Raw genomic sequence first — 27,155 nt, forward strand, 5'->3', positions numbered from 1 at the left:
GGGGGGGGTAAAAAAAAATTCGGCGCGCTTCGCGCGCCAAATTAAAAATATTTACCCCCCCCTACAGAATCCTTATGTCCGCCCCTGACTGTATCCATTATTCTATATCCTGTATCCTGTGTCCAGTATCATTGATTCTGTATACGGTATCCTGTATCCTGTGTCCAGTATCCTGTATCCTGTGTCCAGTATCCTGTATCCTGTGTCCAGTATCCTGTATCCTGTGTCCAGTATCATTGATCCTGTATCCGGTATGCCATTTCCAGTGACATGCTATTTTTCACTGTGTTTCTAATATCACGTATCTACTATCTAATATTTAAACACAGAACTAACATTTAGTTAATACCAAAGTTACAGAATTATTATGACATTACAAACATTATCCTCTAAAATACGAACAGAGTGAGGTATTCATAACATTTTGAAAACAAAACGTTTGTTATTTCTAAATATTTTTGGCGTTAAATCTTTTTAACACTAAAGTATCCTGTATCCTGTATCAAGTATTCTATAATCTATATACTGTATATTTATATTCTAAATTTAAGTAAAGTGTTGGCTGAAGTGTATGCCTATGTACTTTGTACAGATTGAGAAATTACAGGGATTTCTTTTACTAGAGAGAGGTATATTCTAGACCTGGGCATTGTTTGAATTAATCGAAAAGTAAGAAACAGTTTCAAGACTGCAGAATTAAGAGCGCGCAAACTCACACTTTTTTTTGTGAAAATCCAGTGAAAAAAAAATATATATTGGGTGGGAAGGGTGCTATGTAGTTTACGAAATATCAAAAATGCAATACTGTAAATGAAAGGGAATTTTACAATAAAACAAATTCTACAGCAGACATTTGTTAATATGAGTCCAGTTTAACATTTTAAGTATTTTAAACATTACCATGGATGCCCAGGGCTAGGTCTGTGAGTGAGATCAAGTATTCTTTGGCAGTGCAGAGTTTAGGAAACTAGGAACAATTTAAACCAAACTTAAACTCTTACCTAAAGATTAAACTGTCATAATGGGAGAAAGGGAATTTTAATTCTGAAAGTTTTTAAAGAAACATGACTCTTACATAAAAACTAAGCTTTAACCCATTATGAAAGGAGAAATCTGGAGATCATTTTGTTTGTTTTAACTAATCTTAGCTTATGCTGCTTGGAAAATAATGAATTGGGAAAATTGTATTTATAAGTGCCTAATACAATTAAATGTAATTAATAATGCGTCAAACTAATTGCGTGATATTCTCATGTGTGTAGGGTTGTAAATCGTTGTTACAAAGGATCTGAAAAAAAATAGTATTTCGATTAGTTTTTTTTTGTAAATGATCGTTTCGATTTTTGAAAAAAAAATTCGTTTTTGAAGTCGAACAACTCTTTTGTAACTTTAAAAAAACGAAAAACTTTCGATTTTTTTAAAAAACGATGGTTAAATATTCGCTGAAAAAATTTGAGTGTATTGACAATTAATTCCAATTTTTTTAGAAAGATAAGTTGATGAATGTGGTCTTAAATTTTTTTTATCGAGAGAAATAACCTGAATCTTTTCTGACCTCGGGTTTTCGGACCAAAAATGTATTTTGTCTTAAAAAGGTCGTTGCCAATAGTTAACGATGGGTCGTCTTTAATGGTCGTTATCAAAGGGTCGTCTTTAACGGTCGTTATCAAAGGGTCGTCTTTAACGGTCGTTAAAAAGATTCGTCGTTAACGATTGTCAAGAATTAAAACGACCTACTTTCAATAACAAAACGACGAACTTTTTCAAAAGCGATCTTTTTCAGCTTTCAAATGCGATCGTTTTAAAAACGACCGTAAAGTTTTTTACACGACCGTTTTTAAAAAAACATCTTTTTCAAAAACGATCGTTTTCAAAATGATAGTTTCGTTTTTTGTCTTTTCTTCGTCGTTCTTAAAGCGAAACGATCGTTTTTCAAAAAAAAATATTAGTTTTATCATCTAAACCTATCACATTTGTTACTTATCTTGTATACACGTTTGCCTTCAAAGCCAATAAGAATTTAAATGATGTCTACATTTTTAAAAAATTTCTGAACGTTTTTTATCGACAAAAAAAGTTTGAACGTTTTTGTTAGTGTTTAATATTGTATCTCATTAATAAAATTATATAATCAAATAAATGAAAATTGGATCATACGGTTAACTTTAAATTTTTTCATTTATATTTAGTTACCGGCTTTTGTATTATTTCCATTTTCCACATGTTGCATGTTAGAATTTGATTATATTTACTTGTATAGTAATAAACTGAAAGGAAGTCGAATTTGTATTATTTTTATAGTGAAATTTCTTGCGTGAAACTCAGATTATTAATAATTATTTTTAATATAAAATAAACAAACTTTACCAACAAACAACAAAGAGATTTAAAAACTACATAAAATATCAATTTATACACTAGAAAGGGGATAAACAGATAAAAATAATCTTTATAATAAAACAGTACATTCGTATATATGTTCCCTGTTGCCGGCCAAACGGCTGGACCGAATGGGCTAATTTTTTTTAGGGAACCCGTGGGTATCCTAACATAGGCTAAACATTTTGTTAAAAAAATTTCAATTTTTTTTTCAAATTTTTTTTAAGTCCACGGGCAACGCCGGGTATTTCGGTTAGTACTTTTTTAAGTGGGAGAGAAGGACACATGAAAAATTTTACTTTTAAAAGATTGATTGGAGATTTAATTAATCTAAATAATTAAGGTGAACCCTGCTGAGAATAAAGAGGGAGAAACTAAACTTCAGACTGTTCTAAAGCAGAAGCTTGGTGACGGAGCAGTTCCTTTTACTCTTCAGGTATTCAAGTTTCCGATCCTTTCTAGTTATAAAACATTTTAGTCGTGTTCTACGTTGGTATAAAGGAGTTGAGTCTGTTCCACAAACTCAAACTTTGAATATCTATATATTTGCAACCTGATTGTGTGAACCTTTGATATTTCAAATTAGATTATTTATCCTAATTGAATTTATAGGTCGGAAGATCTAATTAGGTCTTCAATATTGAGATGCAAAGTGTGGCAAAGACTCAATTTTTTTATCTTACAAGTTACAATCCAGTACTTAACCTAGATGAATAAGGCTATTTATTGGATTAACATTTTTCTTTGTATTTTTGGTATTCAACCAAGATGAAGTTCCTTTTTATTTAAATATTTAAATATTTGATTCTCTGTCAATTTTTTTAGTTGAATTGTTATTAATTGAATTCAATAGTTACTATTTTAACACTTTTTGGCCTGGGAGGGGGGTGGGGGAGTCAAGTTGACCCCCCCCTCTATAGTTTTTTTGCGATAGCTAAAAAAGCATTTATTTTTAAAATTTGAAATTTTAAATTTTGATTAATTAATTAAACACATTCCCCTCACTTAAGGCGGCTAAAAGCTGGGCTTTTATACCTACTGCCTACTTCCAGTCATTGGATTTCAACAATTTATAGCTCATCGGAAATCCCTATAGCAAAAGCAAGCAGATTGCAATATTTTTACAAAGACATTACATTGAACAGATTTTTGCAAAAACGCATTTAAAGGGAATTTGCACATTTTCAGTTTTTCTTGAATACACTTATAGGATTTAAAATGTTTGCAGATCTTTTTGCATATTTGCATCCGCTGGGTCGATGGATTTTAAAAAATGTATAATTTGTTGCAAGTTGCGCAATTTTTTTGTTTGCACATTTTTCGCAATAGTTATTTTGATTTTTGCAAATTTGCCATTTTTTACAGATTATTGAGGTAGAGCCCAAGGGCTTTCCAAAAATGTATTGTGTCACAATGAGAAAATAGACCCCCCCCCCCCGGCAACCAGTCAGTAAACGTCGGCTAAATAGGGTTAAGCTGTCTACAATCTGCATTTGTATTACTGAACAGTTCCTTATTCACAAATATTAAAATATAAGTAAAGTCTCCTACGTGTTTACATTTATGCAACGTCGACAAAATACATTATTCAATTCCAAAACTGTCTCCTTCAATTTGTGGCTGAGTTATCTGATTTACCAACTCAATAAGAAGAATCCAGGAGAGAAGAGTTTTCAACTAGCTTCGACAAATTTTATTTCCATTTAATGTTGTAGTTTATTGATTTGACTTTAAATCACGTGTTATTTCCTAGTTTTGAAAGTTAAATCTATTTTAAAATTTCTATGTGCTAACAAAATTATTACTTAACGCAATTTGTAACCTCTAAATTTGAATTTATTTTCGTAATTCCAATTAACCCCTGGTTCCACTGTATTATTTAAGTTCCCTGAGTTAGCTCCGAACTCTGTTCTAATCTGCTCCAGTGAAGACGAGGATCCATCCAAGGTAAAGGAACTGAGTTCTTGTGACACGCTTCGATTTTTTACACCATCAGGTTTCAAGATATAAGAATTAGAAAATTTGAATGTGTGGCAAGAACTTTAAGTCTCAAAACCTCAAGTAAATATAACATATATGTTCATTCACGTCAAACTAAAGAAAATTGTATATACTTTAAAATCATCATCATCATTGGAGACCCAACGTCCATCATCTGGGGGTCTTCGATGAAAAGCTTGAGGTTTCTTATACAAATTTTTGGGTCTCCAAAAAGAAGCTTTGGGTCTCCGATGAAAACTTTAGGTTTTTAATGATAAGCTTGGGGTCTCCAATGATGAATTTGGGGTTTCATGTGAAAAGCTCCGGGTCTCTTATGATGATAAGTTTGGTGTCTCCAACGAAAATATAGAGTCTACAATGAAAAGATTTGGATTTTCAATGAAAATCTGTGGGACTCTAAAATGAGGGTCCCGGGGTCCTCGAAGTAATTTAACAATGTATCATTTACTCTCAGGGTTTATCATTGAATCCCGAGGGGGTTTAAATTTCCATTGATTCTAATTTGTCTGAGAGTAAATGACATTCCTTTTTAAAGAGGGGATCCAATTATAAACCCGATGGCTTGCGGATTTTGCGGATTTTTTTTGCCTTTGTAGATTTTCAAAGTATCTTTCAATGAAAATATCCCGGCGGGATTAAATGAAAATTGTTGCATACCAAAAAACCAGCTTTTTATAAAGGAATGATAATTTCACAAATATTGTTAAAATAATTTATTTTAGGAGAACTGAAAATGAGATAAATTTATATCTACAGACATTTTTTCTGAGCCATCAAATCTAGAACATTGTTTTGTCTGCCTGCAATCAGCGTTTTAGACTGTTCTTTGAAAACAAATTTAAATAACTTTTTTTGACTTTATGGTGGATTTTTTTTCAACAGATTCATATTCCACGGGAACTTTTGCAAAATTTAAACGTTAGCAGAAATTGGCAATTTTTTCTCTTTTTGACACACTTTAATACTTATACAGGTTTGCAAACTTCCTTGCACCTACCTCCGGGGCAAAATTTTGAAGGTTGAAAATATTATTGTGATTCCCCTTTGGTCGGTTACATCCATCTATTATTTAAAGAAACTTATTTTAGCAGAAAAAATATATACCACAAATGGGAGTTTCCTCACGCTAAAAAATTCATTTTTCAGATACTATGTAAGCTTGAGAACTAAAAAACTAAATCTTCTTGAACCTGCTCCAACATGACTTCTCCAAGTAAACTTGTCCTTTCTCAGCCTTTAGTAGTGACTTTAATCCTTCTCCTGGTGCCCTGTTTTAGCTGGGGGAAGAACGGGTTCAGCTCCTCACGCAGTGGCTTAGATAAGAAGTTATATGATGGTTTAACTCATCCTAACCTGTGTCATCTAAAACTTGTCTGCACTGTTGCAAAGTTAGACAATGAGAATCTTAAACAATCTGAGTTTATGAGAGGAATGAAAACCCTCTCTGTTCTTAGGAAAAACTATAAAGCGTTCCAGTTGGCAAATGCGCTGAAAAATCTCATGTCTTTTCTATTCTTTATGATAATATGTGTTATGTATACTATATATATTCTTTTCTTGCCCCTCATACATCTTCGCCATAGATAAGGTTTATTCCGGGAGAAAGGGAATGACGGAAAAATAAAAGAGAAAAATATAGATAAAAGGTGTTTTAGAAAGAAGGGAGACAAAATTAGGGGAAGGGGGTGTCAAAAAACAACAATGCATTGGTGAAGAAACAAATTCTTATGTTTTGTTTATAAAAAAAGATGATGGGGGGGGGTCTTAGAATAAGAATAATTGTTGAGGGCATCACTGAACATGTTCAGTATGCTGACTTTTGAATTAAAGTACTAAAATATATATATTTTCTGATGACTGTTTATAACATCACTAGCCTTAGAGGGCGCTTCGCGCCCATCTTCTAAATTAATTGTGAATATGTTCTCTTTGTGTACATCGTAAAACAAAACAAACAAAAAATCGTGGATTTTCACAAAAAATTTCGTGGATTTTTTAAATTTTCAAAAATTTAATGAAGATCGAATTTTGATGGAGACAAATATTTGAAATTTTGATCATTCATAATCTTTCCCTGTGGTCACGTGATGTCCCACATTTAGGCCCGATCGGTTCAGCCGTTTTGACGTTTATTGGATACAAACAAACAAACAGACAAACAGACAGACAAGCCAAATTTATATGTAGAAGTAACCATTTATCATTATCTATTCCCACAAAACAATAAAAAATAAACAAACTAAACCTGAACTGGACTGTATGAGGAGAGCATAAAAACTGCAGGAATATCAAATACAATTTAAAATTGTTTTATTAAAGAGAACTATGGGCGTGTTCTACGATGTGAGAGCACATATAGCTGATGCCAATGATGACTATACCGGCAAGAAAGGGTCAACCGTTAGGAAATTCAAGAAACAGCTAACTAAAATATTATATTTCCATTTATTTTATTGTAAATGCATATATCAACAATATTTTTATTGGGATTCTTCTTACTTCTTATTATCATTTTTTTAAATGATCTTGTCATTCTTGGATTTGCAGTATGGGGATTAGAAAGGTAATTTTCTCTTTTTCAAAAATTATAAGAAATTATAACAGAAAGAAGTAAAAAAAACTTGAAGATTAATTGATATATTTTTAGTCTCAATATGCTCCCAATGATATAAAGCAGAGGAGTCCAACATCTACAGCAGAGAAAGGTTTTGTGTTTGGTTCAGGTTAGTAATATAAATGAAAAACATGAAGTAAGGTGTACCAAAAGAATGAAATATGCACCCTTTTCCCAATCTTTATGGTCCCCTGAGTTCGTATGTAGTAATACGTCAAGGAAAATTTGACAAAAAAAGTTTTTTCAGCTAGGCTTGGTCCCAAAAATTGAGGTAGAAGCTGAAATATGTAAGAATTGTATGCAGCCTCTAATATCTACAAAAAAGAAGAAGAAAAATTTCTTGGTTCATGTAGATGGCTGAATATAAAGGCTGCATCTTAGATTTTAGCCTCCTATCGTTGTCAACACGAGGCGAATTTTTCCGGGTTTTTTAATTCGAGGCTTTTCAGAATACGAGGATTTAAAAAGGAAATGTGAGAAGAAATTAAAATTTCATTTAAGACACAGCTTATAACCTCCTTACAACCTATTTTAAACTCTTCTTGAAGGTTAATTCTGGTCAAATTAAACATTTTATAAATTTGAGTTTGCATTCTTTGCAAAACTTCATTGCTTGATGATATCTAGGTCAGTTTCTGATTACTCCTCTAAACCCTGTCTTGAATAATAATGTTCTCTTTCCTCAAACTTCTCGTCGTTTTACATTTATCTTTATTCGTATCATTCAGCGTCTGCTTCATATTTTGTCTAACTAACCTTTTTTAGGGTGCTTCGCGCCCATCTTCTATTTTAATTGTGAACATGTTCTCTTTGTGTACATCGTTAAAAAAAAAAGTTCGCGGATTTTCGCAAAAAAATTCGTGGATTTTCAAAATTTTCAAAAATTTAATGAAAATCGAATTTTGATAGAGAAAAATATTTGAAATTTTGATCATTCATAAACCCTCCCTGGGGTCACTTGAGGTCCCACACAAAATTTGGGCCTGATCGGTTCAGCCGTTTTGACATTTATTGAAAACAAACAAACACATAGGAATTATTTTATGTGCCGAATTTTCATTTTGAAAAAACTGCTATGGTTGAAATATCAAATGACCGAGAGCATTTAGAGACTATTCACATTGTTTTATTCGAACGTTTTTTTTCTCATTTATTTATAACAAAGTTCACTAAACAAGTTCTGATTACTGAGCCTTAAGAAATCATTTTTTTAAATATTCATAGTACAGCAAAAATCTATGAGTCATTCCTAAAATTCTATTCAAAATTTTTTTCGTAATTTGAAGTCTTTAGGTTATTTGAACAATAACTGGTTTAGGTAAAATTGTGCTTGAAGCGAACCTAGACAAGGAGGTTTTCTACCATGGCCAGGATATCCCTCTTCATGTATCCCTTAATAATAACAGTAAAAAAACTGTTAAATCTATACAGGTAAAAAAGAAGACTCCGACTTGGACGATGCATTTGTTATTTGAAGTATTTATTTTCTTATAAACAGTAAAATAAATTAAATTTCAAACTAAATTTACGCCATTTGCCAGCCAGAGTTCAGAAAAATACTACTTTGGGAATTATTGTGTAAACCATCAAAGTTGTGACCGTGGATAGTGGTAAAAATGTGATGTCTGATTTGTTGTCTTATATGATTCATTTAAAGAATATTGATTTTTTATTGATTTTTAAGTTAAGCAGTTCCTTATTAAAACTGAGCCAATATTGTTTTTTTTCAGTGCACCATCAGTCAAATTTGTGAATTATCAATGGTCAATGCACACTACTCTTGTAAGGTAAAAAACAAGCAATAAAGTCCTTACCACAAACTCATCAGGTTACTGTAAAGACTCAATTCCTTTATAGACCAGGCGACCTTTGAAGTGTCATCAAGCCTTTGATCTAACTATACCAGCCATAACTTTCATAGCCCTGGAAATATAGATAACAGAAAAAAGTATATATCAGATTTCGTAGCAGATTTTTTTCGTGGGAACATGTTTATTTCAATTTACAGCGATAAGTTTAATCAAAGCTATAAATAAAGGAATTCATTTTTATCATTTCAACCTGATGTTGTAAACTCTTGAAATTTAAAACTAAGGTCTTCGACGCCGCGACGTTGGGTTACAAAGATAAAGGAATCATAAAACAAGACTTTGTGGGAAAGTCTTAATCCCTTTTTAAGTATTTAAAAGTCCATCAATTGAGGATTTAGCTTAAAGGGACTGTTTAAATTATTTTAAGTGACCCTCCGGTAAAAACCCCAAGAACTTCTTTATTTTTTTATTATAAGTGACTTTCTAGAAGAAATTAAACTAAAATAATTAATATTTAGAAAGAAAAAAGGACATCTTTATCATTTTTGCTTAAATAAAGGTTGAACATCGGGTCTCTCTACTTAGAATTGAGAGTCACTACTTATAACTAAAATGAGAGTTTCTTTATTATGTTTTATTTCCCTTCCAACACGCCAAGAACTAAGCCTTAAAGTGAGATCTTTCAGAGCTCTTTCGGATTCGAGTTTGGCTGAGAAACGTTAGGATTAAGTTCTGTAATCCGATATTCATACATTTTACCTCAATTTATTCCTATTGAGAGTAGGTAACTGCGGCTGAATTTGAAGATATCCGGGGGGGATCTCCCCTCCCTTAACTTCTTATTTTAGGATTTGTTATATACTTTTGCTTATAAAAGTAGTCAAAAAAGAATTTAAAGAATTTGAGGCTTAAATTTAAGCTGCAGCTCATATATTGCTGGTTACAATTAAAATTGTATTAAATTTTTCAAGATTTAAGCCGGCGTTTTTTTAGGGATTTGAGACGCGGCTCAAATTCATAAAATTTTGACACTGATATAAGAGATTTCCATTAATAGTATCTTTAAAATATTTTTGAAAAAAAAATTAGTTGGAAACAATTTATTTTAAACTATTTTATATAAGAGATGATAGTAGATGCAGTTATTTAGAATTTTTTCTTTCTGTTCGTACGTTTGCCAACGCTCTGAACTTTTTCTTGTAACAATGTAATGTAGGCCCCTCATTTTGGAGTTTAGGTTGCAAGATTAGAATCTCAAGATGGGTGTCCTTTACAATCTGGAGGATCACTCAATCGAACCTTCATCCTTAAACCTCTGGCTCAAATTTGTCAGGTGAGTAAGCCGTATTTGTATATGAAAGAATTTCTATAAGAATCTTTCTGAATTAGACTGTCAACGTTTATCTCATTTCTACTTCACCCCCTCTGAAATATATCATGATAAAACACATATAAATCTTTAAAATACTTTTTTTGCATTAACAAATTTGTTACAGGGAGCCCGAGGGTTATGTTTGGACGCCTCCCTGAGTAAGGTTCAGGACGAATCTAATCTAGGAAAATAATCAAAAATAAGTTTATTTTCTATCATCCAGATAAAAAAATTGCTGTTTTTTTTTAAATTTTTATCGCATATATAGCGACTTCTAAACTTCGCATTCATGTGGTGCCAATCTGCAACAATTTTTTTTGTAGAAGTCGTAAATTTTAAAACATTTTGTGATTTTTGTCCCAGTAAAAAAAGTTCTAATTCAAATTTTTTAATAAAAACATCTTCACAAGATTCGGAATGACAAATCCATTCTACACCCCTCCCCCTTTCAATCATATCCTCCCCCCCCCCCTTTTCTTACTGTTTCTTATGTAAACGTTATTTTGACTGTTTCCAGCTTCCTCCAGTATATCAGAAACTGGAAACAACAATGATCTTCTTGGAGTCATTGTCAGCTATAGCATAAAGGTTTGTCGGTTCTTTCTTCTCAGCTACAGAAATATATTTCTTAGATTGAACAATCTATGTGTCTCACATGTAGTGATGTGCAATAATTTGGTTCGTTTATTGCTTATTTTTTTAAATGTCAATATTTGCCAGAGTATGAGAAGAGATAATGTTTTCAAAATTGTTTATTCCAATCAATTGCTTTATTTACACTATGCCAAGTTTTGACTCTGACAGAAATATATGCAAAAAACGCACCAAATCGTTCGGTTCGGAAACCGAACGTGTTAAAACAATCTTTTTTTGGATTGTTAAAAATTTTTTTTTAAATTGTTTTAAATTTTTTTTAAAAAATAAAAATTTTAATAAAAGCAAACTTAATCTTCTTATTAATTTTATAATTCCCAGTTTCTAGAGTCACAGACCATCTATACTACGTACAGGGTGAGTAAAAACCCGAGATTAGCGATGTTTTGCCCACAATTATCAAACTTTTTGTTTGCTTCGTATTTTAGGTTTATGCCTAAAATTCAAAGTAAATTTTAAAATATCGCAAATCCCGGGTTTTTACTCACAACCCTGTAATGAATATGTATCGCTATAAAAATGAATAAAGACTTAAGTAGCAAAGGGTTAAAAGCAGCAAGAAAAATTTGTATTTGGAAAATTTACAAGAATAAAAACAATAATTTTCTAGGTAAAAGTTCTGCTGGGAGGTATGGGCGGAGAACTCGAAACAGATATACCCTTTAAACTTGTTCATCCCAGACCAGACAGCTTGGTAAACTAATTTTTTTATTTCTCGTTAATTTTTCTTAGAATTTTAATTTTGACCACCTTTTTGTTATTGCAGTTTGTACTTTCTTGAAATAACTTATAATTTTGTAACTGTAAAATTTGTGTGAATTGGGATTTTGTTGTCCTATTGTAGGTTTATTGGAAAAAATGCTCTTTTTTATTCTTTTCTGGTTTCTTAATTACTACTGATTTAAAGAGAAAGATTTCCAATGACAGTGTCACATTTTAAAAAGTTTGAAAATACTAGATCAGGAAAAGTTTTACCATCTGAATACAAAATAAATTATTTACTTACACAGCCATCAAAAAAAATCAAAGAACCTAAACTTAAAAGATGGGACACCCTAATGTGCATCCCCTCTGACCTTTAGGAAATGGAAAACCTGAACAAAGAGAAAACCTCGGCAAGAAGCAAACAGACAGACAAAAGAAGACGAATGTTTCAGGTACACGGACACACACCTTACTCACACACACCATTTCACCGAAAATAAACTAATTGTAGAAAGAAAAAAATCTTAATTGAAAACCATTAAAATTTAAATAATTTAAGAATGTCTATTTTTTTTAATTTTCACCAAAAAAAATGATTTTTATTTTTGCTTTAAAAGTTAAGGGCAAAATTTACGTCTCAATATCAGTGAATGGACACATTTACACAACAAAAATTAATATCTGAATGAGCTTTTTACAAAAGGTGCGCCCTAGATTATTAATCAAATAAAAATGATAAAATTAATTCTAAATTCATTATTCCAGGGCCAGGACAGTGTACTTAACGAATCTTTCCACACTAGTCAGGCACGGTTCGATTCTTTTCATTTTCTTTGTAGATAGTTATGTTTCTGTTATCATTCTTTTTTTACTCTAGGTAGTGTTAATATAAATTTTGACCAAAGTGTCTGGACTTGATGTAAAGAGTTCCAGAAAAAATCTAGTTTTTTCCATTCCCGTTATAATGCTAAACATTATTTGTTTATAGTTAAGAATATTTTATGCTTCTTAATTCCATCTTGTTTTGAAGCTTACAATACATAAATTTTCTTTCATCTTTACCTCTAAGGAGGATTCTAGAAAACTGTATTCAGTTTCCCCCTTTATAAAACATTAAATCTTAAATCTTTGAGTATAACTACTAATTTAAATTTTTTATCAGTAGTTTCTGACGCAATTTTAAATTTTTCAAGTGCATTTATTGGAGCGTCAATTGTGCAGTGTCAGAACAAATTTAGGTATTTGTATTAATTGTAAATAATTTAGGATAATTAAAAAGTCTAAAACTGGCGAAGGTGTGCACGAAGACGACTTTATTCAAGGATCATTCTTTGCAATTCTTGCATTTGTTCAAATAACTGTGAGTGTATTGCTTCTTATCTACTTTTTCAACACTAAGGTAATCATGTTCAATTAAATTTCTTTTCGAATATTTAATTAATTTTTTTTAGACTACGGAACCAGGTTCAAAGGATAGTCTTCCTCCACTACCATCTAGCGGCCATTTGTTAAACTGCTCATTTCTTGTTTTCATCTGTTCCTTTTATTTAATTGTCCTATAATATCATATATATATATACAATTTATATTATTACAGAGAATATTTAGTTCATATTTCCTCGTCAAACTTTAGAAAATATTGTATTCATCATTGCAAATTAAACATTGTGTATATATGTTGATCTTTTTGTAATAAATCCACTTTACATTAGCAAATGTTAATAAACACTAAACACTTAAACCAAGTTTATCATATTTCTTCCGTAAAAAGATTACATAAACCATTTGCCTATTTCAATTTACGAATTTAGGCCTAACTATATTTGCCCAGAATTCTATAAAATTAGGAACTAGTTTTAAATTGAAGTTTGAGCATTGTTTCGATACTTTTCGTAGATTTGACCAACGTGTAAGAACAGATGTTAAATGGGAAAGCTCCCAAAGTCATTTTCCCAAGCGGCAACTTCCCAAGGGTATTTTCTCAAATGGAAATTTCCCAAGCGGCAACTTCCCAAGTTTATTTTCCCAAATGGAAACTTTTCAAATGTGCAATTTCTCGCGGCAACTTTAGAAGTCTGTCCTAGCCGCAGCACTCAGTCCCAATTGTAGCCTTCGGTGCGGCGCCTCAGAAGGGCTAGCCCTAACCTAACCTTAAATGTACCTTTGGGAAGTTGCTGCTTGTAAAATCGCACATTAGGAAAGATGTCACTTCAGAAATCGCCCTTGGGAAAATGCCTTTGGGAAAGTACCTAATACCCGTTTTCTCAGGTGTTAAGTAATTTTCCTTATTCACTTATCCAAGATGGTGGTTGAAATCTGATTATCAAGATCCCATAAACCCCACCATGCATACAAAACCCATGATTTTATCTTTGTTTTATTATGATTTTCCATATTTGATAAGAAAAAAGGAATAAAATGAAAATGTTTGTAGTAAACCTTTCCCCTGAACACGGAATCTTTTCTACATAACAACAATATATTTTAGGAAATAACATTCTTCCCATTGATCCTAACCTTTCCTACTAAATTGTCCCCCCCCCCCTTCCTCCCCATCTTTGTTTACTTCCCCTTGCCCAACATATTTATATCAAGGTGTCAGAGTTTATCGACGAAATACATTACTTGTATCCGGTGAATAAATATATACTGTGATACTGCAAGTATCAGGCAGATAAATGTATTGCATTCCTATAATCAAAAATCAGGTGTTAAAAATTACTGTGAACAGGAGTGTTTCAAATCAAATAACTATAAACAAGCAGTCAGAATTTTTAAGTTATGACTTTTCCAATAAAAAAAAATAGCCTTAACCGTATCTGCACGGCTGGGGGGGGGGGTGTTTCCTACCCCCCCTGTGATTTTTCTAAATAACTTAAAAATGGCTTAAGTTAGAACGCTTAAACTTCTTCACTTTTTCAACTTCATAGTTATCAACTAATTTTGCCAAAAAAATTTTTTTTGGTGCAAAGGTCAGGGTGGAGGACAGGCAAACGGCGGGTTGGTGTTAAAAAAATCCCAAAAATGCTTAATAACCTTTTTACTGATTTTTAAGCCACCAGGGCTGAAATTTATATATTTGAAAAGCTCTTGAAAATGGATGAAATAACATGTTAATATTTGTCAGAATTAAAAATAATTATTTTGAAATTTTTCCGACGTGTTTTTTGAACTTTTTTAAACTACTTCCTCGACGCACCCTAACCATTAAAGTTAGATGTCTAATTTTTTATAAGCAGGCCTTCAAAAGTTGGATTTAGAGGAGACGTATCACGATCCTTTATCTCAACTCTAAAAGAAAAATCATGGGGGGGAGGGGCTGAAAAACACCAGCCTATATTAGACAAAAATAGGCCAGCCGGGTTAAGGTTAAACACTCTTTATATAAGAAAATAATAATTTGAGTTGTTCATCTTTTATGAAAACTATCACACATATATAAAAATGATAATTTGCTCTTTCACCCTAAAGAGGCTGTTTTTGTTGCCCTATCACTCTCATTTTTGACACTATTACCTTAAGTTTGTTTACTTTTAGGTAATTTCAGGGGCGGATAAAGGATTTAAGTGAGGGGGGGGAAGATTTTTTAGGAACAAAAAAATCATAATTAGGAACAAAAAATCGCGCCGCAGGTGAAAATTGTTTTTGACTTAAAAAACTCAAAAAGAGTCAAAATTAATGACTAAAGACTAAAAAACTAGATTTTAAACTTTTCACACATTATATTTTATTAAGACAGATATTTTCCTGTTTTGCACTAGGGTTTCTTTCCCTTAAGCATGCTATTGAGAAGCTATTATGAAAATAGGAACAAAAAATTCCAAATTCAGGAGGGCTACGCCCCTCCCTGAATCTGTTAGGGGGGGCGAATTTCCCTCGCCCCCCCCCCCTGTATCCGCCCCTGGGTAATTTGAAGGTTTTTCTGCAAAAGTAACGGTAAAAGGCCAGTCAGTGTTTAAAAGAACTATAAAATATTTCACAACTTTTTCATTTTATCATTAGATCTAAAAACTACATTTTTGAAAACTGGATGTTAAAACATGTCTTAATATTTGTCAAAAACAAAGAATTTATTTTTTACATTTTTAGACCTTTTCTTTGACATGTTTTTCAAACCCCCTGCACCCAAAGAATTTTCTTTTCAGTCCAATTAGTTAAAAATTAATTGAATTTGCCGTTTTTAGTATTCACCATTAGTATTCTTTTTAATCACTCCACGTTTTTTTTTAATTTCGTCATGAGTCTATTCAACATAAAAAATAATGAGATTTTACGTTATTTTTTAAATGCATCATTTCGTTTATTTGTTAAATGTATTTAATTTAAATATATAGCTTTCCAATGACATCTTGATAATACAAAGGAATTGAGTCTTTGCCACAAACCCAAATTTTCTAGACCCAATAACTTTGCAGCCTTTTAATTTAAACTTTTGATATTTCAAACTTAGATTATTTGGTCTAACATACGGGATAGTTTGAAATATTTAAGGTTTACGACTTTGGTTTGCAAAGATATAGGTATTAGAAAATCATAGTTTGGGGCAAAGACTCAATTCCTTTAAGGAAAACCGTTCTCTTAGTACCTTATTGTCATGTTGCATATATTCCAGTATAATAACGGGACCTATACATAAATTCTCTTAGTACCTTATTGTCATACTGCATATATTCCAGTATAATAACGGGACCTATACATAAATTCTGTCATCGTAAACAATAGCCTTAGAAAAAGTTTGTAAAGATAGAGTTTTCTGAAGCAGAATATATTGAAAAAAGTTTGCTTATAAAGAAGCCACGGAACAATGTGTATTGTTTACTTTGTCGATATTATTTTCAGAAATATAATGTTTAAGATATTGTAGTGTAAACACCAGAATCAGGTTAAAACATTGACACTAACAATTGTTCACAAAAGAATTGAGTTCTTGTCACTAACTAAAATTTACAAATCCCAATAACTTTGCAACCTATTGATGTAAACCTTAGATATTTCAAATACAAATTATTTGAATCTAACAGAATTTATAGCTAGAAATGTGTACGGCACTGGATTGCAAAGATACAGAGACTAGAATATCAGAGTTTGTGACAAAGACTCAACTCCTTTCTTATGCCATTTCTCTACTACACATTTTTATTATTATTATATATCAGCTGAGTTAAAAAATGTTACAAATAAAACATTATTTTTCGAAAAATATCTAAACAACATTAAAACGTCATTTAAGAAATGAGTTTACAGTTCTTAACCTTTTTCGCCCAAAAGATTGAGCATTTACTTATTGGTTAAAATGAACGGGGTTTTATTGCATCTGTTTGCAACGAACGAATTGATTCAAGTATTTGTTTCCCTCTCCGAATCCGATTTTAGCTTTTATAAAACTTTAATCTAAACAGAGAAGATCTGTATCAACATAAGGATTCATAAGAACTCTCAGTTACTTAAAGAGTTCAATATGAGTCGAAACCTATTTCTATACCTCTTTGTACTTTGGTCTGTTAATAAAGATATAGCAGGTGGTCCTGTAGAAGATATTTCTCTCATAAAAACCCTTTTAGGAGACATATTTCGAAGATACAAGACGGATATGGAAAGTCTTCAGAATCTTGTAGAGATTACTACTGGTAGTCTTCACACCTGGAGAGAAGAGGTATCTGCCCGTCTTGTTGATCTTGAACTGGCTCTTGGGAAAGGGGAGAATCCCAGTGTTAAAGTAGAAAGACATGCACTGGATAAAAATGACAATTTTGAAGGAAATATCTTTGGCATTCGGGCTTCAGTTTTAAAGCTCGAAGATTTAAGTCGAACTTCATCTGCTAGAACATGCAAACAGCTCAGTGATTTAGGAATTCATGAGTCAGGTGAATACTTTATTGACCCTGACGGACCTGGCCTCAACCATCCTCCAGTAAAGGTCCATTGCAATCTAAAAAGTGGAGCCACAAGGATTGATCATTCCTTACAGGAGCAAGAAGTAAGTCCATGTAAAGAACGGGGTTGCTTTGTCAGACCTGTTCACTATAAGATGCCCATGAAGCAAATAGTTTCCCTAATCTCTCTGTCCAATCATTGCGAACAGTATATTAGATATGACTGCCTCAATGCAACATTAAACACTTTGAATGATTCTAATGCTTGGTGGATGGACCGGCATGATATTTTGCATTTTTACTGGTCAGGGGACTCAGCAATTGAGACATCAGATGGATTTCAAGGAACATGCTACTGCCATCTACAAGACTCCTGCATCTCCAGAGATCACAGATGCAATTGTGATGCTGGAGAGAGTATCTGGACCTATGATGATGGACAGCTAACTGACAGAGCTCAGCTTCCAGTCACTAAATTAAACTTTGGAAATTTCTACGAGGGTGGACAATCAGCCAAATTTTACCTAGGGCCCTTGTACTGCTCCGGGGAGCGAACTCTACCCCTTGAAATGGACTCCTGTGAGTCTCTATGGTTGGCAGGATCAACAACTCCAGGCTATCAAATTATTAAGACTAAATCTGATACATTTCCCAAAGTAGTTTATTGTGATATGAACAAGCTTCCTGGAACTCCAGGGTTCCAGAGAACATACGGTAGTCCAGGAAACCTCAGAGATTTTGTGGCTTTTGATGCGGTTATTTCTGAAGACATTACAGATAACTACAGATACATAGGATTCTCTGATACTATTTTAAATATTGGAGGAGGCCTTAATGTCAAAGATGGAATATTTGAGGTTCCTGTCAGCGGTACATATATGTTTACGGTGCATGGATTGCCTATAAGAAACAGACCTTTTATCATTCAGATACAAAGGAACAACCGTCCTATTGGGTCCCTTTCAAACAACAAATCTGGTGAATCAATGGTCGGGCAGTCTGTCTTAGTTGAACTAGCAGCTGGAGATGAAGTACGACTCTTTAATGCTGGTGGAGAAGTAACAGGAAATGTTTATGATAACAATGTATATTTTCATTTTACAGGTGTACTTTTAAACTCATTTTCTAAGCAATAGAATTAGAATTTAAAAAGACATGAATAAAGAAATATTTAAAAATAAATTTCCTACCACGTTTTTTGGAGGAAAAGGCCCAGCCAGAGCCCCGAAAAATGTATGATTTGAAATACTTGCTTTTTTCTGATCTTCTCCAAACAGATTCAATGTAGGTTTTTGCAACCCAATAAATGGATTAAAATTTCAGACGTTGCAAAATTTGACCAAATTGTTTTTTAGATTTTTAACAGTTTAACCAAACTTCAACTTTTGTACATTTTCTAAATTTACGCAACATTTATGATCGATGTAGAACAAAAATAAAGGAAATTATGATTATATCTAGGGTTTCATTAAAGTCTCAAAATAGAAAAAATTCAAAATCTTTATAAAACAAATCTAGCTAGGGAAGCTGAATGCATTTTATTGCAACAATTCATGTGTACATGTGAAAAAGAGCGAAACTAGAAAATTTTGTATCTGATATTTCACAAAATAAACATATTTCCAGTCATTGGATTTTAATATTTATACATTTCATATACAATTTTTGTTTTCGAACATTTTTTGCTAAATAACTATATTTTGCAGTAAACATTAAAAAAATTTCAAATTTTCAATTTTTTCATATAACTAAAGTATAGTATTAAAGGTCGACATCGACTACAATTTACAAAATACTTTATATATATAATCATCAATCAGATAGGTTCCCGGCTTTTATAAAATGTTCCAAATAACTAACCATTTCTGGTTTGACTAGTTTTGATTTTGTACGACATATATTTAAATGTTTTTTTTTTGTTTAAATTTGTTGCATATATATATATATATATATATATCCTATCTTTAATCTTTTGTACCTTTATGTTTACGAAATAGATATTGCAGGGTTGTCTATAGTATACATGTTATGTATATAACACCTTTCACAGGGTCTGAAAATGGAAGGAAAGAGAGAACATTTGTAGCTTTAGTTTTTATAACATTGTAAAAACTTAACAAATAAAAACCGCCGGACCTATTATCAAATTATTTTCTAGTTTTAGTCGAAAGTTAGAAATAAAAGTTTTCTCATTTGATGATAAAAGAGCGCTTTCTTCAAATAAAATCTGTGTTTCTCCTCAAATAATTATAAAAGTTTGTGGAAGGGTTGCATTCTCTTCAAAACGTATATGTGGTGTCTGTTTAAACTTTAAGTGAATTATATACGTATACGGAGGGGGGTAGGGCTAGGGCTAGGGGGGAGGAGGAATTGGGTTATAGCGGGAAGGGGGTATTTGAGGAAGGTGATGGAAATTGTGATATGGGGAGTTGTAGTACGAAAAAAGGATTAAAGGATGTGTAGCGGGAAGTATTGGGGTATGACATGGAAGGTTTGTTTAACAGGAAATCGGGATGAGGGGGCCGGGGATTAAAGTACGAGAAGATCTTGTAAAGCGGTAAGTATGGGGGAGAGTGTAGTGCGGGAAGGTATTGTGTATTGGTAAGTAATGAAGGGGTGATAGTACGGGAAGGAGTTGTGTAGCGGGAAGCATTGGAGAGCGCAATGAATGTAAGGCAAGGAAAGTCATTTCAGTGGTGTACGCATTTTTAGTACTGCAGTGTACTGTCTTTGGGCTCAAATATAAACACAAGAGTAGGGGTGTCACAGCCTGACATGGGATCCATCTTTCAAATAAAAAATCAATGATTTATTCTGGTCATAGGAATTTATAACATAAATTATCAAAATACAGGTTACAATATTCCAGGATTAAGTTGGCAGCAACATCTGAGTCTCCAGGCTTACAACAATTCATAAATTATCGCAGAGCTGGATTTATCCATAAAACATAATGATATATTTACTCTTTGAAGAGAAATCTAATATGTATAGTACATGTAAACAAATACAAACATTTAAAACCAATGTTTTGTATGTAGGGTTTCCAGCGAACGAAAACTTTTGCGAAAAATGCGAAAATTTTCGTTCGTATTTCGAAAACTTTTTAATGAAATTTTGCATTTTTTCGCGAAAATGAGATTAAGCGAAACAATGCGAAAAAAATTTGCTTACATGTACATACATATATTTTTTCAAAACCATAAATTCCGCGAAACAAGCTTAAAAAACTTGTGGAATTCTCTGATCTGAGAGCTCAGCACTAAAAGTTATATTAAATCATATATTTGCATTTTTTGCATTTCTTAATTCGCGAAATTTAGCATTTTTTCGCCCAACAGATTAAAGCGAACTATCGCAAAAACACGAAAATTTTCCCATTTTTCGTGAGCGAACAAAATGCGATTAGGTTCTGTGAACATTTTAATGTGACTTATTACTAAACTTACTTAAACAATTGTGCAGACCTTTATTTTATCATTTTAAAGAAGCGAAACTCTTGTTACTGACTTTTAAATAAGTATTTGGCAAAATTCTAATAGTTTGTGTGACGTTGCTTAATTTTTGTTCATGGTAAGTAGATAAAAGACTTAATGGCTTACTCTTCATATTTTAAAAGAATAAACTGCACTTATTACTTAGAAACTTTTATTTAAACTTTCTATCATTTACAATCCAAAATCAAAAATTGCCAATCCCGCTCAAACTATATGACCAACAAAATTACAAACTATTTTTTATGTAAAATCTAGCACTGGTTATATCCAAATAGATTCTAGTACAATAGATTGCAGCGTAGAATTTGTACACTCTAAACTGTATTCTGACGTCATAAGTGTCAATTCAGTTTTTGTGTCCGACAAAATTGTCAATATAATATTGATAATTTTAGAATAAAGTGCTTGTCTAATAGTAAAATAAGTGCAATTGTATGTGTTCTTTATTTTCTAAATTTGAACTTTTTTATTTAATCTTGGAAAAATGTCACCTAATGTGAGAACATTTTGCTATAACAAGCTTGTTATAATTGACAATTGTAACGTCGTCACAAATTGGTCCATTTCTCTGTTGCCATTTATTGTACTTGTTAATCTATTTGGTTATTATCTTTTCATATCATAAAAAGTGTTCAAAAAGTAATATTAAAGATTAATATATCCAAGCATTAGCGTAAAAACCTTAAAAAGAAAAGTGTACAAAACATTTTTTTATTAAGATTGGAAAAAACTGTGTTTACTAAGATATAAAAATTATTGTTTCCAATATCAGATATTTTTGTAAAGTATGTACAATGTACATTTGTTGACCCTAAACAATGAATACTCCGTTGTAAAGTCGTCTTTTACAGCCACAGCCAAACCAAACATTTTCATCCCCCCCCCCCCTCCTCTCTCCGACAAAACTATAAACAACTTCACGTGTAGCAATGCAATTTCAAAAGTAAAAAAAAAGAATAATACTCATGCAAAAATAGTGATTTACATTGATGATCAACAATTGTCATTTTATTTCAGACGTTTAAATGTTATTTTATTTTTGATAACCAGACGCCTCAATTCACCCCACCATCTTCAACTAGTAAGGATGTTTCATAATATAATAAAACATTGTTAACATTTATGTATCAATCAATTTATATCAATGCATTGTTGTTAACCATACTTATTTTATAGGATTGAAATATACCTACTGCGTGTATTATCTTCTATGGATTTGTGGGGAATTTGAGAAGACCTCTGGAACTATTGCCTACTATTGCCAACTATTGCCAACTATTCTCATCTATTGCCAACTATTGCCTACTATTGCCTACTATTGTCATTCATTGCCAACTATTGCCAACAATTGTCATCTATTGCCAACTATTGTCATCTATTGCCTTCTATTGCCTACTCTTGCCAACTATTGTCATCTATTGCCAACTATTGTCATCTATTGCCAACTATTGCCTACTATTGCCAACTATTGTCCTCCATTGCCAACTATTGCCTTATATTGCCTACTATTGCCAACTATTGTCCTCCATTGCCAACTATTGCCTTCTATTGCCTACTATTGCCAACTATTGTCCTCCATTGCCAACTATTGTCATCTATTGCCAACTATTACCAACATTCTATTGCCAACTTCAGAACTTAAATTGTCCGGGATCCTAGTTTAATGAATATATACCCCTCCTATCAGTCAACAACATTATTGTACAAACTGGCAAGGGATTAAACTTTAACACTGGATTATTTGCTAACCAAGCCAATAATTGAACGATATTACATTGACGCCTGGTATTTGGTATTACAGCAAAAAGCTTCCCGAAATCAAAGGCATTCTAGTAAAAACCTTGCAACAAGAAATAGATAAAGATAGACAGATAGATGGAAAAACAGAAATTGGCTTAACGTAAAATTGCAATCATTTCATTCGGGTGACTTAATAGTACAAAATTGATTTCCAAAAAAAAGTTTTACAGTTTTTTTACATATAAAACTACTACTTTTAGGTCGCAGAGGGACTGTAAGCGTTATTTTAAGTGAATACCGAATTAGCAGTTATTTCATTTCTTTTTTGATCTAGTTCTTCTCCCTCTATTTTTTCTTCTTTCTTCTTCTTTCTCACTCTGATTTTATTTGTTTCTCCCTTCGTCTTGTTTAAGTCAACATCTTTCTTCTTATTTCTTTTTCTTTCTCCGTCTATCCTTTCTTCACTTCTTCTTTCTTCTTCTTTCTTCTTCTTTCTCCTTCTTTGCCTCCAGTTTCTTTTTCATCTCGCTATACTTCATAATTTGTTCAACTTTTCCCTAAATTTTCCTACTTTTCTCGATTTTTTCTGATGTTAATTATTTTAGACGTTTTTTTTTCTTTTCCGTCGTCTTTTCTGACAAAAGTAAGATACACCTATAGAAAGGGGTTTCTTACAAATCTTATTTTGACATCTTTTCGCAAGCGGACAGCAGTAATCCTTATTTGGAGAGTGGTAAAGGGAACATGAAATGCTTGTACAACCTTTATTAAATGGGCACAAGGATGAGTTTATTCCGAGTTGGAGCAAGGTTAAAGGAACTGACTTTTTGCCACAAACTCAAATACGCTTAACCCTATATCTTTATAAACTGATGGCAAGAATATGTTTATTCCGGGTTGAATGCTGGGAGCAAGGATATGTTTACTCCAGGTTGAATGCTAGGAGTAAGATTAAATTTACTCTGTATTGAATGGTGGGAGCAAGAATATGTTTATTCGGGGTTGAATGGTGGGAGCAAGGATATTTTTACTCCGGGTTGACTGCTAGGAGCAAGATTAAATTTACTCCTAGTTGAATGCTAGGATTAAGATTAAATTTACTCCGAGTTGAATGGGGTGGGAGCAAGAATATACTTATTCCGGGTTGAATGCTGGGAGCAAGGATATGTTCATTCCGGGTTAAATGCTGGGAGCAAGGATATTTTTACTCCGGGTTGACTGCTCGGAGTAAGATTAAATTTACTCCGGGTTAATTGCTGGGTAGCAAGATTAAACTGACTTCGGGTTAAATGGTTGGAGCAAGATTAAATGTACTCCGGGTTGAATTGTGGAAGCAAGAATATGTTTATTCCGGGTTAAATGCTACTAGCAAGAATAAATTTACTCCAGGTTGAATGCTAGGAGCAAGATTAAATGTACTCTGGGTTGAATAGCATGGGAGCAAGGATATGTTTACTCCGGGTTGATTGCTAGGAGCAAGGATATGTTTACTCCGGGTTGAATGCTGGGAGCAAGGATATGTTTCTTCCGGATTGAATGTTGGGAGCAAGGATATGTTTCTTGTGGATTGAATGCTAGGAGCAAGGATATGTTTCTCCCGGATTGAATGCTAGGAGCAAGGATATGCTTCTCACGCATTGAATGCTGGGAGCAAGGATATGTTTCTCACGGATTGAATGCTGGGAGCAAGGATATGTTTACTCCGGATTGAATGCTAGGAGCAAGGATATGTTTACTCCGGATTGAATGCTGGGAGCAAGGATATGTTTCTTCCGGATTGAATGCTGGGAGCAAGGATATGATTCTCCCGGATTGAATGCTGGGAGCAAGGATATGTTTCTTCCGGATTGAATGCTGGGAGCAAGGATATGTTTCTTCCGGATTGAATGCTAGGAGCAAGGATATGTTTCTCCCGGATTGAATGCTGGGAGCAAGGATATGTTTCTTCCGGATTGAATAAGGATATGTTTCTCCCGGATTGAATGCTGGGAGCAAGGATATGTTTCTTCCGGATTGAATGCTGGGAGCAAGGATATGTTTCTCACGGATTGAATGCTGGGAGCAAGGATATGCTTCTCCCGGATTGAATGCTGGGAGCAAGGATATGTTTCTTCCGGATTGAATGCTGGGAGCAAGGATATGCTTCTCCGGGATTGAATGCTGGGAGCAAGGATATGCTTCTCCCGGATTGAATGCTGGGAGCAAGGATATGTTTCTTCCGGATTGGGAGCAAGGATATGCTTCTCCGGGATTGAATGCTGGGAGCAAGGATATGTTTCTTCCGGATTGAATGCTGGGAGCAAGGATATGTTTCTTCCGGATTGAATGCTGGGAGCAAGGATATGTTTCTTCCGGATTGAATGCTGGGAGCAAGGATGAATTTACCGCAAATGTGCACACTGAGGTTTTTCATCAACTCTTGAATTTATATCAAGGGGTGTTGATCATCTGGTTTTTTCCAAGTATTGACAGAAAAGTAAAATATGATCTGTGTGGATTATATATTAAGCTGAATAAATGCAAGAGGTTGAAAGAGTTAAGTATGGAAAAAGATTAAATGTTTCAATGTTTGCATCATTACCCTTAGTGTACTCAAGTATTTTGGCATTCTTCAGTCCTTAGCTGCCTTATCCTACACTCCTACATCCTTATATACTATAAATATAAGGTTCCAAACATATTAAGATTAGTTTAATTGAGTTTATACGATATAAATTTTACACCATGCCTATAAAATTTACTTGTTCCAAATACGGTCAAAGCTAACAAATAAAGCTTTAAGTGTATTTTTATTTGTCCCAGTAAAATATCAAAGTCTTATCCGTCTCACAGCAGAACAGTTTTTTCACCAAGTGATCATAAGATAACAACATTTTTATACTGCTAATTAGAATTAGTTAGTGTTATCCAATCCTCAAAGATTAATATGAAAAACATAATGTCAGCCGACTTAAACTTGTAATCATAGATTTAATAAACCACATTTAACCTTCGGATCTCTTTTAAATAATATTTTGGAAATGAATGATTCATCTTTAAACAGGAGAAACTAATTGCTAAATCTAATTTAATTAGAACTTTATGCTTCCTAGGATTCAAACAATTTGTTGTTTGATTATTAATTTCTATAAATCCAGAATAATTTAGAACGGACGAGAACAATGCTAAATATTTAGGATTGGCAAATTCTAATTTTTAAAATCACGCAACCCCTGAATTGAATTTTTGAGATTTTTACATATTATAAAGTATTATATGGATGTCAAAGTTTTCGACACTGAATTAGGTATATATTCTTTTTTTAAGTAGTAAGTAAGTAAGTTTTTTATGAAATATAGCAAAAACATACAAAATTAAGTGTTTTTAAGAGAAAATATTTTAAAACCTCCAAAAACAAAGGTTGTGGGAATATTTCTCCCATTTCTAAAGAAATATCAAAAATAGAAATTAAAGGGAAAGGAAAGTTACATATTTATTGTTAACATTATATTAAATATAAACTGGTGGAGGACTGTTAGTAGTTTTCGAATATGAACTAATAACTTTTAGAAATAACAATGATAGATTTATTTTTAATGTTAAATAATACTTTAAATAAGCTTTAGGGGTTGTGAAAAAGATATAGGTTCTACGCAAAACGGGCATTTTTTAGCATCTTTTTAATTCGTGCCGATTTTTGACATTCTTTATGTTTCATTATATCTTTTACTCTTTTTAATCTTTAAGGTCTATTTTTTTGTAAAATCGTCTTTGCTTTCTTCGATTCTTTTACAAACACAGATTTAAAACATTTGTTCTGCTGATAAAAGTCTTGGATTAAATTCTGATTAAAATTCGAACTAAGATTGATATTTGAATGCTTAGAAAGGTGCCGTATATTTTTCTACCATATTTTCAGGAAATTGTGAGGAGGAAGCAGTCCGATTTTGATATATAAATTATTTCTGTTTCTAAGATTTGCGATTTTGATATTGTTGATATTAAGAAATCTTTTTTAAATTGAAATTAAAATTCTATAACATTAAAATTTCTGAAGAAGAGTATGTTCAAAGCCCAAAAAGCTTCCGCTGTGTAACTTATTCTAGGTAACCCCATCAAAGACGAATAGCGTTCTTTTGCAATGATTCTATCTTATCAATATTTTTGTTTGAAAGCATTATAAATTTTGAACAAAATGCTAAATGAGAGTGGAAAAAGTAGTAATAGAGCAATTTCATGGTTTCAATGTTTAAGAAGTACTTAATTTTTTTCATAGCATAAAGTGAAAAGGTTTGATACAAAATTGCTAGTGTATATTAATGAAACCTATAAACAGTAGAATATAAGAAATGTAACTTTCAAATAGCTTTAATCAATTTAACATTCTAACCAAAAAGTAAAAATGGATTGTCGCTGTAATTTTAAGAGAACCTTAACTCACTTTAATAGAGAATCCACAATTGAAAATGATCAATTTTTGAAAATTAAAAACATGGAAATAGGACTTTTTTGGAAACAGTAAAACGTTCC

The 27,155-nt window shown here is 32.4% G+C and overlaps 3 protein-coding genes across 3 annotated transcripts in view; all 3 read left to right on the plus strand.

The window, feature by feature from the left end:
* The window catches only part of LOC111700483 (phosrestin-1), a 15,733-nt gene extending 2,456 nt beyond the window's left edge, over positions 1–13,277 (plus strand). Inside the window, exons 4-18 of the mRNA XM_023471408.1 lie at positions 2,723–2,815; positions 4,264–4,326; positions 6,700–6,785; positions 6,928–6,943; positions 7,028–7,103; positions 8,313–8,425; positions 8,725–8,781; positions 10,043–10,138; positions 10,302–10,362; positions 10,695–10,765; positions 11,442–11,525; positions 11,914–11,988; positions 12,302–12,343; positions 12,803–12,935; positions 12,988–13,277. Coding sequence (XP_023327176.1) covers positions 2,723–2,815; positions 4,264–4,326; positions 6,700–6,785; positions 6,928–6,943; positions 7,028–7,103; positions 8,313–8,425; positions 8,725–8,781; positions 10,043–10,138; positions 10,302–10,362; positions 10,695–10,765; positions 11,442–11,525; positions 11,914–11,988; positions 12,302–12,343; positions 12,803–12,811 — 942 coding nt within the window. The 3' untranslated portion in view covers positions 12,812–12,935; positions 12,988–13,277. The remainder of the gene's footprint in view (positions 1–2,722; positions 2,816–4,263; positions 4,327–6,699; positions 6,786–6,927; positions 6,944–7,027; positions 7,104–8,312; positions 8,426–8,724; positions 8,782–10,042; positions 10,139–10,301; positions 10,363–10,694; positions 10,766–11,441; positions 11,526–11,913; positions 11,989–12,301; positions 12,344–12,802; positions 12,936–12,987) is intronic.
* A 3,719-nt stretch (positions 13,278–16,996) lies between these two features.
* Positions 16,997–19,000, plus strand: LOC111700482 (uncharacterized). The gene has a single exon (XM_023471406.1). The coding sequence runs from the start codon at positions 17,127–17,129 to the stop codon at positions 18,543–18,545; it is 1,419 nt and encodes a 472-aa protein (XP_023327174.1). The 5' UTR covers positions 16,997–17,126; the 3' UTR covers positions 18,546–19,000.
* A 972-nt stretch (positions 19,001–19,972) lies between these two features.
* On the plus strand, positions 19,973–22,570 carry LOC111700491 (uncharacterized). The gene is made up of 2 exons (XM_023471422.1): positions 19,973–19,997; positions 22,083–22,570. The coding sequence occupies exons 1-2, from the start codon at positions 19,973–19,975 to the stop codon at positions 22,568–22,570; spliced, it is 513 nt and encodes a 170-aa protein (XP_023327190.1).
* Positions 22,571–27,155: the final 4,585 nt, after the last annotated feature.

This window comes from Eurytemora carolleeae, unplaced genomic scaffold (genome assembly GCF_000591075.1).
Source record: "Eurytemora carolleeae unplaced genomic scaffold, Eaff_2.0 scaffold402, whole genome shotgun sequence".
Lineage (NCBI taxonomy): Eukaryota > Metazoa > Arthropoda > Copepoda > Calanoida > Temoridae > Eurytemora > Eurytemora carolleeae.